The sequence below is a fragment of the Peromyscus californicus genome, unplaced genomic scaffold (assembly GCF_007827085.1).
Source record: "Peromyscus californicus insignis strain IS unplaced genomic scaffold, ASM782708v3 Scaffold_14__1_contigs__length_90479793_seg_1, whole genome shotgun sequence".
In the NCBI taxonomy this organism is placed as follows: domain Eukaryota; kingdom Metazoa; phylum Chordata; class Mammalia; order Rodentia; family Cricetidae; genus Peromyscus; species Peromyscus californicus.
Genome location: NW_026294435.1, coordinates 6,225,197 through 6,237,734, shown reverse-complemented (window position 1 = coordinate 6,237,734; position 12,538 = coordinate 6,225,197). Strand labels below are relative to the sequence as shown.

The 12,538-nt window shown below is 40.0% G+C and overlaps 1 protein-coding gene across 1 annotated transcript in view; it reads left to right on the top strand.

Moving 5' to 3' along the window:
* Phlpp1 (PH domain and leucine rich repeat protein phosphatase 1) overlaps window positions 1-12,538 on the top strand; it is a 233,503-nt gene that overhangs the window by 189,818 nt on the left and 31,147 nt on the right. The window contains exons 11-12 of the mRNA XM_052736466.1: window positions 6,890-7,090; window positions 10,803-10,965. Of these exons, the coding sequence (XP_052592426.1) occupies window positions 6,890-7,090; window positions 10,803-10,965 (364 nt within the window). The remainder of the gene's footprint in view (window positions 1-6,889; window positions 7,091-10,802; window positions 10,966-12,538) is intronic.

Genomic DNA, 12,538 nt, shown 5'->3' with positions numbered 1-12,538 from the left:
GCATTTTCTCAACTAGTGATCAATGGGGCGGGGAGGGTGGTCAGCCCATGGTAGGTGGTGTCATCCCTGGGCTGCTGGCCCTGGGTTCTATAAGAACATGGCCTGAGCAAGCCATGGGAAGCAAACTAGTAAGCAGCACTCCTCCGTGGCCTCTGCATCAGCTCCTGCCTCCGGGTTCCTGCCCTGTCTGAGTTCCTGTTCTGACTTTCTTCAGTGGTGAACAGCAGTGCTGAAATATAAGCCAAATAAACCCTTCCTCCCCAACTTGATTTTTGGTGATGGTGTTTCGTCGCAGCAATAGAAACCCTGACTAAGACAGCTGGTAAAAGGGAAGGGAAGCAGGATCAAGGATACAAAGGCCTGTGAACAGAACATTAGAGGATACAACATCCATCTGTTCTCAGTCCAAACAAAATTGCTTAGGATAGCACATGGTCCCAGTGACTTAGAATCTTATCAACAGGATAGAGAGAGAGGTGGCTGGATGGTTAAGATGGCTTACTGCTCATGCAGCGAACCCAAGTTCATTTCCCAGTACACAGGTTCTGCTTCTCACAGTTCCCTGTAACTCCAACTCTGGGGAGCTGACACCTTCTGGCCTCCACACATATACACATAATTTAGTCATTGTTAAGACAAAAATGTAAGGCACCATTCCAAGCAGAATTAAATATACTCATGAGCATTTGAGGATATAACAAAGAAAAAAAAATGGAAAGCTAAGAACAAAAGTGGACAAACAGGAACTCATAAAATGGAAAAGAACATCTAGCAATCATTTTATAAATGAGCAGCATACTACCAGGTGGATAAAGGGTAGTACTTTCAAATAAGAATTCACAAAGACATTAAGGAAAGGCAGAGAAGCAAACAAGAAGAAGAAATAGAAGGGTTAGAGATGAACAGGGGAAGTGGAAAACTGGCCCCAAAGGAGCAGAATTTACATGTTGAGCTCTTGAAGAACAGAGAAAATAGTGGGACAGAATGAATTAACAATTATTTAAAATTTAATGCATTTTTATAACACACATACAAAAAGATCTTAAGGTATATTTGAAAAGAACTACTAACTAAGTACCTGGGATAATCTCAGTGATCAAACTTTGAGATCTAATAGTTAAATTTAGATACTGAAAACCAAAACTTTTCAGGGCTGTATTAAAAAGATAAAGGGGAGTCCAGGACAGGCTCCAAAACTACACAGAGAAACCCTGTCTCAGGGGGAAAAAAAAAAAAAAAGATAAAGGGATTTTAAAGGGCATATTTAGACAGTCGTCAGACTCCTCAAAAATCTTAATGCAAAGTAGCAACATTTTAAAAAGTTGATCAAAGTGCATCCTAAGCTTTTTATATAAGACCAAGTTCTTTTTAAGAATAAACAGAAATGTAGATGAGAAAAGTAAAAATGCAGTAAAGAAGAACTTAGAAGTAAGTGGTAAATTAGTGGGAATGGAAGAAAGAACAACAAGAAAGGATTGGCATACATTTAAGTCCTTGAAGAACAACAACACAAACCATTGAGCAGAGCTGACTTTTAGAATTGTAATCAAAAGAATATTTTCTGGCACCAAACTGAAGATCTTAGAGTAGTAAATGCTTGTAGAAAAACCCGAAAGGCCAGCCTGGGGAAAGGGCTCGGTTGGTAAAGTGCTCGCCATGCGAGCATGAAGATCTGCAGACTGCCAGCCCCACAGGGGGAAAGCCAGGAGCGGTGGGTGGCTCATGCCTGTAGCCCAACTGCTGACATGCAGACAGGAAGATTTCTGTGGTTTACCAGACAAGTAATTTAGCTGGATTAGTGAGCTCTTGGTTCAGGGAGAGATTCTGTGTCAGAAGCTCAGGTGGAGAGTGATTGAGGAAGACACCCAGTTCAGCACTGATTTCTTGCTTTTGTATGTACATGTATGCGCGCGCGCGCACACACACACACACACACACACACACACACACACACACACACACACACACACACACACACACACTCCAGGGTGGGAGTGGGGAATAATTTAGTAACAATGAAAAAGTACAAGGTAATTGTTGGAACAAAAACACTTTCCTCTAAAATCATATAGAAGAAAAATGTGTATTTATATGTAATATTATAATACCTGAGACTAAACATCTGTCTCTGTCTCTCTCTCTGTGTCTCTGTCTCTCTCTCTGTGTCTCTGTCTCTCTCTCTGTCTCTCTGTCTCTCTCTCTCTCTCTCTCTCTCTCTCTCTCTCTCTCTCTCTCTCTCTCTCTCTCTCTCTGTCACACACACACAGTAGCATACCTAAAAACTCTAGAGTTGGTAATCAATAATTCAGTCTCAAACATGTCGGTCAGATAGGGTAGCAGGATATGAAATTTATATCAAGAGGCTTCTTAGGTTCAAGCAATAGCCAGTGGGAGACAGTATGTTGATTGCAAACCCCCATTTAAAAATAGCATCAAGAAAGATTGGATGCTTCAAATAAACTTAAGAAATGTTCAAAAGTTGTCTGAAGAAAATATCAAAACACTGAATTCACAGAAGTAAACTAGGATTGATCTAGCATTGGAGCGGACTAAAGAAAAGGCAAACTCAAAGGTATGTCAGAAAACATGCTGTGTCTGAGACAGCTTTCGTAATGAATGCAAAATGAGAGGAATGAGTTATTCCAGTAGAGTAAAATAAATGCCTGTGAATTGTTATTAGCACAAAGGAAAAATTTGAGTAAATCAATAGGAATTCTCCTTACAGTTTAATTCCCAATCGCAAACTGTAAGTAATGCAGTCATACAGATTTTGGCTAACATTATTGAAAAAGTTGTTAAAAGCAAAAGATAATAAGCAAGAGCCAACAAAATGGCTCAGCTGGCAAAGCACTTGCCACCAAGGATGATGACCTGAGTTGGTACCTAGGACCCAAATGGTAAGACAACAGAACCAGTGCCTGCAAATGGTGTCCTATCAATACACATAAGAATGGATAAAGAAATAAAATTTAAAGAAAAAGTGTGATAAATGGGATGTGGACATTATTAACTGATCTCCACGCAAATTTATTAGCTACAAAGGGGACAGAAAATGGAAGTTTAGTGGTTATAATTGGTAATACCAAGTAATCTGAGTTAATGTTGAAAGTAGTTAAGACATTGGCCTGTGTTCCTCCTAATATGGTGCACTGAGAATGGTATAACTTCTGTTCTCTGCCAAAAATGCACAACCTCATTCTCACGTTGATAAACCATGGAGGAGTACCATTCTACACAACTTACCCTAGTGATGATAAGCTATGGAGCAACCCCTATGGAGTACCATTCTACACAACTTACCCTAGTGATGATAAGCTATGGAGCAACCCCTATGGAGTACCATTCTACACAACTTACCCTAGTGATGATAAGCTATGGAGCAACCCCTATGGAGTACCATTCTACACAACTTACCCTAGTGATGATAAGCTATGGAGCAACCCCTATGGAGTACCATTCTACACAACTTACCCTAGTGATGATAAGCTATGGAGCAACTGCTATGCAGTACCATTCTACACAACTTACCCTAGTGATGATAAGCTATGGAGCAACCTCTATGCAGTACCATTCTACACAACTTACCCTAGTGATGATAAGCTATGGAGCAACCGCTATGCAGTACCGTTCTACACAGCCTTACTCTACTGATAAGGAACCGGGGAGCAACTCATATGTAGTAGCATTCTACCCAATTTCATTTTAGTGATGATGAATGATGTTGAGTAACATTCTTGTCTTAGTTCCTTTTCTATTGCTGTGCTAAGATGCCACGACCAAGGTAAGTCTGTTATGGCACCGAGTGCTACGCTCTTCTACAGAGACAGGATGTCTGTAGAATTTTAGGTTCTATGAGAGCTTCTGAAAATCAAACAAAACAAGACAACCCAGAACCAGGCAGACAGTGTGCCAAGGCAGAGGAATGGAGCAGTAGCTCTGGAAGCAGGACGTGGCTTTCTCTCTCTGGCTGTGGCTTCCCAAGTACTCTTGGGCAGGAACCATATCTGTGCCCTTTGCTTTCTGCTAAGAAGAGGTGTTGAGTTCACAGCTGTTCATTATAAGAATTGAATTTGAAGTACGTACACACAGGCTCTTCAGCAGGTCCTGCTAGACCCCAACAGTTGTAGAGAAAGGGCCCCGTGAAAATGTTCTTGGGAAAAAGTTTTTATTACTGTTTTTAACATCGGAATTCTGGAGAGCTGTTTAGGAATAATGGGCTGGTTGAGATTGATGAAATTTTTGTCACTGCTGCTCATCACTGTTTGACCACTGCCAAGTGATTTGACTTTCTCAGCTTTGTTTTCTGTCTTCTGTGAAATATGAGGGACATCTAGGATAATGAGATTGTCTAGGGAAATGGGAAATAGGAGCATACTCTGCTTCCTCTAAAGCATCTGATAAATGAAAACACTGAGAGCATTTTATTGCCTTCCTTTAATTAGATGATTCTGTCATGAGGAGGCTACATGGCTGAAACATCTCTTAGCACATTAAACTTCCTTTGCTTTTTTAAAAATCTTTTTATGCTATTACAGAAGTTGGTAAGTTGGAAGCTTAAAAATCGTTACCACATCGCAGTGGTTTGAGGAACACGGTTCATCCCTCAGACTGAAGATGGGGAAAGAAAGGGCCATGCAGCTTGTCCTTAAGTCAGCTACCCTCCACACTGGAGGGTTTTGATTTTGCACAATGAAAGTAGTTGTTCCTTGTGGAGGAAGAATGACACCTAGACCATGAAATCAATTCAGTTAGGCTTCTGCTAACATATTCAAATTGAAGAAAGACTAGTGTAAGAGAATGGCTATTGCATGTGATTTTCCTGAGATCATGATAAAATAAAAATTGAGTCAATCCACATGTTTGGCGATAGCAGGATTGTGCTTTATGTGGTTCAGAACCATCCTTTGGCACTGAACCCCATAATTCCAGCTAACTTAGCTTCATTTCTTGGAGGAGTGTGGTATGAGGTTTTTCTCCCTCTCAATTTTCTGTAGAGGGTGGAGAGTTCCCTAAAAGCTGGCAATTTCAAACTGACAAGAAGTCCTTGGAAATAATTTTCTTCCTCTTGTTCAGATGCCTAAAGCTTTTAAAATCTTGTTCGCAGCTTTCTAGATGAGCATTGATGTGTCAGTGTTTTAAAAACAACATTTTCTCTTTTTCTGGCCTAAAACTATGCAAATATTCATGAAGTCATTCTCTCTCCAGTCTTTTATGTGTCTTTAGCTGCACATTTCCTGGAGAATTGTATTTAATAGTTGTCAGATGGCTTCCCAGTTGACCCGACTCCATGATATTTTAGGGGCAATAAAAATGCAGTTCTTACATTTTAATTTATTCTGATTCTACACAGAGGAAGTTCTTAACTGGTATATTTAAATCAGGTTGCAAAAAATAGGACCTAAAATAATACAAGAATTCTGGTGATGAAACTAGTTTTTTCCTAGTTAAAACCAGTTCGAAAATAGCATGAATGACCTTTTATTTTCTACTCCTTAACACATAGCTATAATTTCCCATGACTATGGTCTCTACAACCCATTTCAACCCTCTTCTACCCCCTCCCCCATTTTCTTTAAATGTCAGCAGAATATATGTTTCTTTAATGGAACATGTTCTATTTTGAGGAAGTTGCGCATTTCCTCAGATAAGTAGTGGAGTTGTGTGTGTGTGTGTGTGTGTGTGTGTGTGTATGTGTGTAAGTGGTGTGTGTGTGCAGAATTGGAGTGTTAAAGTAGTATATGAGAGCTTAGAGTTGCAGTACTAGGGATGGCTCCTAATATAAAGCCTTTTTAAAAAATCCAAGATAAAAAACAGCTGTGTCCAAATTTCATAATTTTACAATTATTTTTTCTCAACATATGCTAGAACAGCCCAGAACTCATATTGAATGTTTAAACCAAGATGAATTTTTAAGTAGTATTTTTATTAATTCTTTGAGAATTTGATGCAATGTATTTTGATCATATTCATCCCCCCTTCTCCAACTTCTCCCATATCAACTGTTACCTCCCAACCCATTCATCTTTGTGTTCTCATTCTCATGTTCTCCCTCCCTTTAACCCAAGGATTCCAGTTTATGTTCCCAAATACTCTTGAAGGGGGCTGCCCTGGAGCATGGCTTTACCAGAGAACATACCATTAAAGAAAACTGACTGTCCCCGTCTGAACAGCCAGTAGCTCCTCAGCTAGGGGTGGGACTTTATGCCCACCTGTCTCCTTCATGCTGGGATTTGTTTTTCTGGCTTGAGCTTGCAAAGGCCTTATGGGTGCTATCACAACTGCTGTGACTTCATGTGTTCACCTGCCCTACTGTGTCTGGAAAACATGATTTTTTTATAGACATCCACCGCTCCATCTCTTTCTGTCCCCTCTTTCATGATGATCTCTGAGCCTGGAGGAAGGGGTGTGATTTGGATGTCTTAGTTAGGGCTAGGCCCTTCTCTGCATATTGACCAGTTGTTAAACAAAGATGTTTTTGCACCCTGAGACTGGTGTGTTTCCATATGGCAGATCCCCATGGTGGGCAGGTGGAGTTGTCCGCAGACTTTGGTGGGTGACCCTGTGTGCTGAGCACTCAGTACCTGGTTGTTGTACCTGCACAGCCTGATGTCTTTTGAGTTGGAAAAGCTACTTAGGAGAACAGAGCTATGGTACATTCCATTCCACCTTGTCCTGCCTTTTTCTTTGGATGATTTGGAACCTGATTACTGCAAGGATTCTCTCCCTATGTCTGCTGAATTAAATTCCCAGCCGCTAGGACCTGTCTTTTTGTTCCTGTTTCTAAATCTAGCTCCCACCTTTTCCTGTTTGTGTAGCTTCTGGATTTTCTGAGATATCTGAACTAGAGCTCCAGTTTATCAATGGGCTTTCCTGCATTTTGTTTCTGCAGCCTGAGATTCCTGAATGCATCTGCAAACAAACTGGAAACCTTGCCTCCAGCCACGCTTTCTGAGGAGACAAGCAGTATCTTACAGGAGTTGTACTTGACAAACAACAGCCTCACCGATAAGTGTGTGCCTTTGTTAACAGGGCACCCACGTCTGAAGATCCTGCACATGGCCTATAACCGGCTTCAGAGCTTCCCAGCAAGGTAACAGAGGGTTGTAAAGCCATGCTTTTCCCTATGTGTTCACAGAAGGGGGAGACATCACAGAGGGAGCCTTAGTTCAAGGTAATATAAGTATGTTTGCTCTTCCTCCCTCATTCAGTTATCTTTTATGCAAGCTGCAGTCAGCAAGCATTCCCTTAGAACAACTGTATTGGTTTTTCTAATACAAATATTTCCAAAAACTAAATCACCAGAATGTTCTTAAGATTTTCAAATAAGATATATTTTTAGTAGCCATTTTTTCTGTTGCTTCTCTTTAGCTAGTCAGTTTTATTTGAGAAACAAAAAGCAAAAAACACTAATGTGTTTAAGAGTTGGAATATGGGGGACTGGAGAGATGGCACCTGTTGCTCTTGCAGAGGACCTGGGGTCGGGTTTCCAGCAATCACATGATAGCTTACAACTGTCTATAACTCCAGTCCCAGAGGATCCAGCACCCTCTTTGACCTCTACAGGCACCATGCAAGTGGTGTACACGTATGTATCCAGGCAAAATGTTCACACATAAAATAAATATAAATTAATAAATTACTTTTAAAAAGAGTTGGCAATCAAATCTTACCAAGTAATATTATCCTACTGGACAATGTTATCAGTACTTCTAAGAATAAATTTCTCTAGCATGACAAAGGAAAGTTTTTCTTTATTGATTTTTACTTTTTAAATAGGCTCATGTAATTAAAAATATTTACAGAGAGAGAGAGAGAGAGAGAGAGAGAGAGAGAGAGAGAGAGAGAGAGAGAGAGAGAGAGAGAGAGAGAAAAAAGAGAGAGAGGAGAGAGAGAGAGCGAGAGAAGTGACTCAGTAGTTAGGGTTGCTTGCCTCTCTTTCAGAAGACCCAAGTTTCATTCCGAATGCCCCAAGTCTGGATCAACCATCTGTACCTCCAATTCTAGGATATCTAACACTCTCTTTTGTCCTCCCCAAGTACCTACACGTATGTGCACACACAGAGACTCATACACATAAACAGTGAAATTTTAAAAATACATGTTATAAGATTTGCCTCATATTTAGTACTTAATGCAAACTCCCCTGTTGTAGCAATTTAGTAATAACTTTTGATATTATCTTAAACTGTACCTATTCATTTTTATATAGTATTTAATAAAACAATGCATTTGTAGTCTTTATGACATTTTTTTTGAACACTTAGTAAATACTACCTACAATTAAATTATTTGTTCATTTTTCTGGGGAAAAAGTTGGCATGTAAACCAGCAAGGCATTTTTTATTCCTCCCTGGTCTGAGGGCTGGCCCAGTGGGCAAAGTGCTTGCAGCCCAAGCGTGAGGACCCCAGCGCTCACAGAAAAGCATGCATGCTAACATGTGCTGTAACCCCAGCTCTGGAGGCCAGGCAGGCAGATTCTGCTCACTGGCTGGCGAGCTTAGCCAATTGGTGAGCTCCATGTTCAAGTAAGAAGTCCTCACACTTTTTGTTTCCTTCATAGTAGACCACTAACTAGTGACTGTCTCAGAAGGTTCAGTGGAGAGGGCTAGAGCAAGACATCCAACGCGGCCTCTCCTCGCTGCCACATGTGTGTATACCACACATATACACACAGAGACACTTAAAAAACCCCCAGATAGTATAGCATTGCAGAGGCCAGTGTTCGATCTTTAGCCCCACAAAAAGGAGGAGGGAGGAAGAAAGGAAAATAACAAGACAGAAGTGTAGTGGTGACCTGTACAGACATAGAAATGGCTTGGCATTATAAAGAGTGGCTTCAGAAGGCCCAGTTGTTTTAAACCTCTCTGTCTGGGGGAGCAGTAGCATCCTGTCTGACTGTGCAGAAGCCCATGCACTGAGCTCGCCAAGAAGATTTACTCTGTTTTCATTTCACTGACATTTTTCTTACAAGTTAGGACTGGAACACACACCTGTTCATCAAAGAAGTAAACATTAACCTTCTGGTGTTCTGCTGGTCAGTGCAGATCAGCACAGAATCAAAATACTATTCCTTCGGCTACCCAGAGCAACTCCCCATCTGTTGAAGCTTTTGCAGGAGGAAGGAAGATCCATGTGTGTGTTGACTTCAGACATTGCTTTGGTTTTGCTAATGTGGTTTTCATTCCCTTTACCCCCTCATTTGATGTTGATGGTTAAGTTGCTACTTCTATGCATTTGTACCTTACAGGGGAATGCAAAGGTAATACTGTGGCAGTGGGCACAGTCACTACATAGTAATGTGCCTGAAGGGGCTTCTCTTGTCTGATTTTTGGTGGTATCTTCGTAAATTCTGTATGAAAAGTGATCATTGGCTCTGAGACTGTGCCTCCATTTATCCATGCCAGGTGTCAATCACCAACCTGAAGTATATGAAAGATTTTTATGTGGTTGGTAAAAATTAATCTTGCTGTGATTTCCCTCCCCTAGAGTTGTGATATGTAATGTCTCCTGTAGAAACGGCCTGTCTCCTTAGAGTAGACCACTAACAAGATGGCTGTGAGCATATTCCAGTAATCAACCAATTGCTGAGCCACCTTCTGTCTGTTGAGAAATGAAAACCTTTCCTTCCGTGGGCCTAATTTCCATACTGTTCATCTTTTTTCATGCCTCATTACCCATTGATTTCTTTATATTTCTTTTCAAATGTAAAGGACAGCATATTAAAATAATACATGAATTCCAGCTATCATAAATTACTTCATACTCTATATTGTTATTTGTAGTATAACCACAGAGCCTGGTGGATGTGCTTTATGATATCAAAGGATATGATTTCATAAGAAAACTTAGTCATTGTCATATATGAGGCATATGTTTATATAAAGACAAGAAAGAGAGAATCTTTAACATTTGAGAGTTCGTACAGCAACAGTATTTCTTGATAACACTTTTTTAAATGTATTGCAACAAGTAGAATCATGAGTAGAAAAAATACCAGGAATGGTAAACTCATAAGAATTCTCACATTACTTGGTCACTTATCACTAGGGTAGAAAATGGATCTAAGGAGTGGATGATGTAATGGTGAAGAACTTGTTCTGTCTTCCAGACTACAGAGAAAGCATGGAACTCTGAAATTGTCCCCTAGTTGCTTAGTTTAATTATTAAAATTACAGATGTTTGAAAAATAAAAATATTTTAAAATAAAATACTAAATTATGTTAAAACATGTTACTAAGGTTGAGATGATGCATTACATAGATGATGAGTAAGACATGAAAGTCGTTTCTTTTGCAGCCATCTTAAATTTAGGCTCTCCAGAAGAAGAGATGAATTGTATAGCTTTCAACCTACCCCGCTCCAGCACTTTGGTTTAGGTGCTGGGTCTGAGGACAGAAACATACCTAGTAGGAGCTTTGTCGTGTTCTCTGCAGTCTGGAGTATTCATCTCCAACACAAAGAAGTCATACTCAGCCTAAGCTCAAAGCAGTTATGGTGATTGATGTTTGCTCTTTAAGTAGGATTTCCACTGGAATCCCACTAAGCTACATAGCAAAACAAGTTTTAAGAGGAGAAGGACCACCATTTTCCTTCTTATCAGTTTAAGAGTCGAACTTAAGCTTTTGTTCTGTAAGAGGAAAGGAAGTGATAAAACATTTTCCTACTTAAGCAACAGTGAAAAATATTTATCAAAATGACTGTTGTAAGTGAATCTTTAAAGTCATGAGTTCTTTTTTTCATTGTGTCTGTCCATTTAAATGGTCTTATAGTTAATTGATAATTCTCCCATCCATTTCTTTTAGTAAAATGGCAAAACTAGAGGAACTTGAAGAAATTGATATCAGTGGGAATAAACTGAAAGCCATCCCAACAACGATCATGAATTGCAGGCGCATGCACACAGTGATTGCTCACTCCAATTGCATCGAAGTCTTTCCTGAAGTTATGCAGCTCCCAGAAGTCAAGGTTTGTGGGTGATCATGGACTCCAGGCTCCAAGTCAGCAGATTTGGCTTCCTAAACACTGTGGGGGCTGTGCTGTGGGGGCTTTCTTGTATACCGTGCAAGGTGACATGCCAGTACAGAGACTCCACATTAACCTGGCTTCTCTTAGTTTCTGTGCCCTGCTTAATATAATGCAACTCTTAGGTGTAGATACTTCCTCTTTTGCTATGGTGTTTTTGTTTGTTTATATGCTTGCTTACTTTTTAAATATTCTGTTTAAAATGCAAATAGGTAAATTGTGTGAAGCCCTAATTTTCATTACTTATACCTTAGTTATTTTTAGCTGTTGTGCTAAAATAACCTGACCAAAGTAACTCAAGTGAGAAAGGATTGATTTTAGCTCACAGTTCAAGATACAGTCCATCATGGGGAAGAAGCCAGGGCAGCGGGGCTTGGAACTGCTGGCTGGTCATTGTACCAAAGCTGGCAGAGAGAGGCTGTGCATGCCTGTGCTTAGCTCACTTTCGCTGTTCATTCAGTTCAGGTGGGCCTGCCTACAAGTAAGATGGGTCTTTCCACATCCCTTAATTTAATCGAGAGGCCTGGCTCACTGATGACTCTAGAGCCTGTCAAGTTGAGAATTGACACTAACCATCATGACTCAGCCCTGTAGGGTGAGAGGAGGAGGGATTAGAAATAGACATTTTAAATTCTCAGATTTTGACTCTTACAAAATAGGTTTTACAGAGTGAAAGCTAATCCTGTTCTGGTTTTTTCCTTGGATTTCTGGGTTCTGGAATCAGTGGTTTCTGTTTCTGTGGAGTTCCTTCTTTTCCTGCTATTTTCTATATAACACACTTTGTACCTCCCTTTAAATTCTATTTATTTTTTCCTCTGTATGAGTATTGTTTCTTAAAAATAAAGTGCAGGCCAGGCAGTGGTGGCGCATGCCTTTAATCCCAGCACTCGGGAGGCAGAGCCAGGCGGATCTCTGTGAGTTCAAGGCCAGCCTGGTCTACAGAGCGAGATCCAGGACAGGCACCAAAACTATACAGAGAAACCTTGTCTCAAAAAAAGAAACAAACAAACAAGTGCATTTGATGCAAACCTGTGAAGGCCAGAAGAGGGCGCTGGATCTTCTTGAACTGGAGGTTGTGAGCTGCCCTGTGGATGCTGAGCACCAAACCCTGGTTCTCTGCAAAAGCAGCTAATGTTCTTAGCTGCTGAACCATTTCTGCAGCCCTCAACACTTTCAAACGTTTGCTTCAGGTGCTGTTATTAAATTAGTTTCTTTTGATTCTTTGTCTTATGCTGTAGCATGTTCCATGTCAAGCTCCTCCATTACAAGCACATACAGTAATTATTGGTTTTTCAGGAGGCAGATGATTGGAGTTCAAGTAATAGCAAGTGTTCTTTATCCAAATTGCTGTTGAAAAAAAGTTATTTTGTTTTGTAAGTATAAATGGGTATTTTAGAGATTTTAGAGATTATATATATAATATATATTATAAATATATATATATTATATATATATATATCACACACCAAAAAAAACCCACATACACACACATTTCAAATTTCCAAAAGAGAATTCC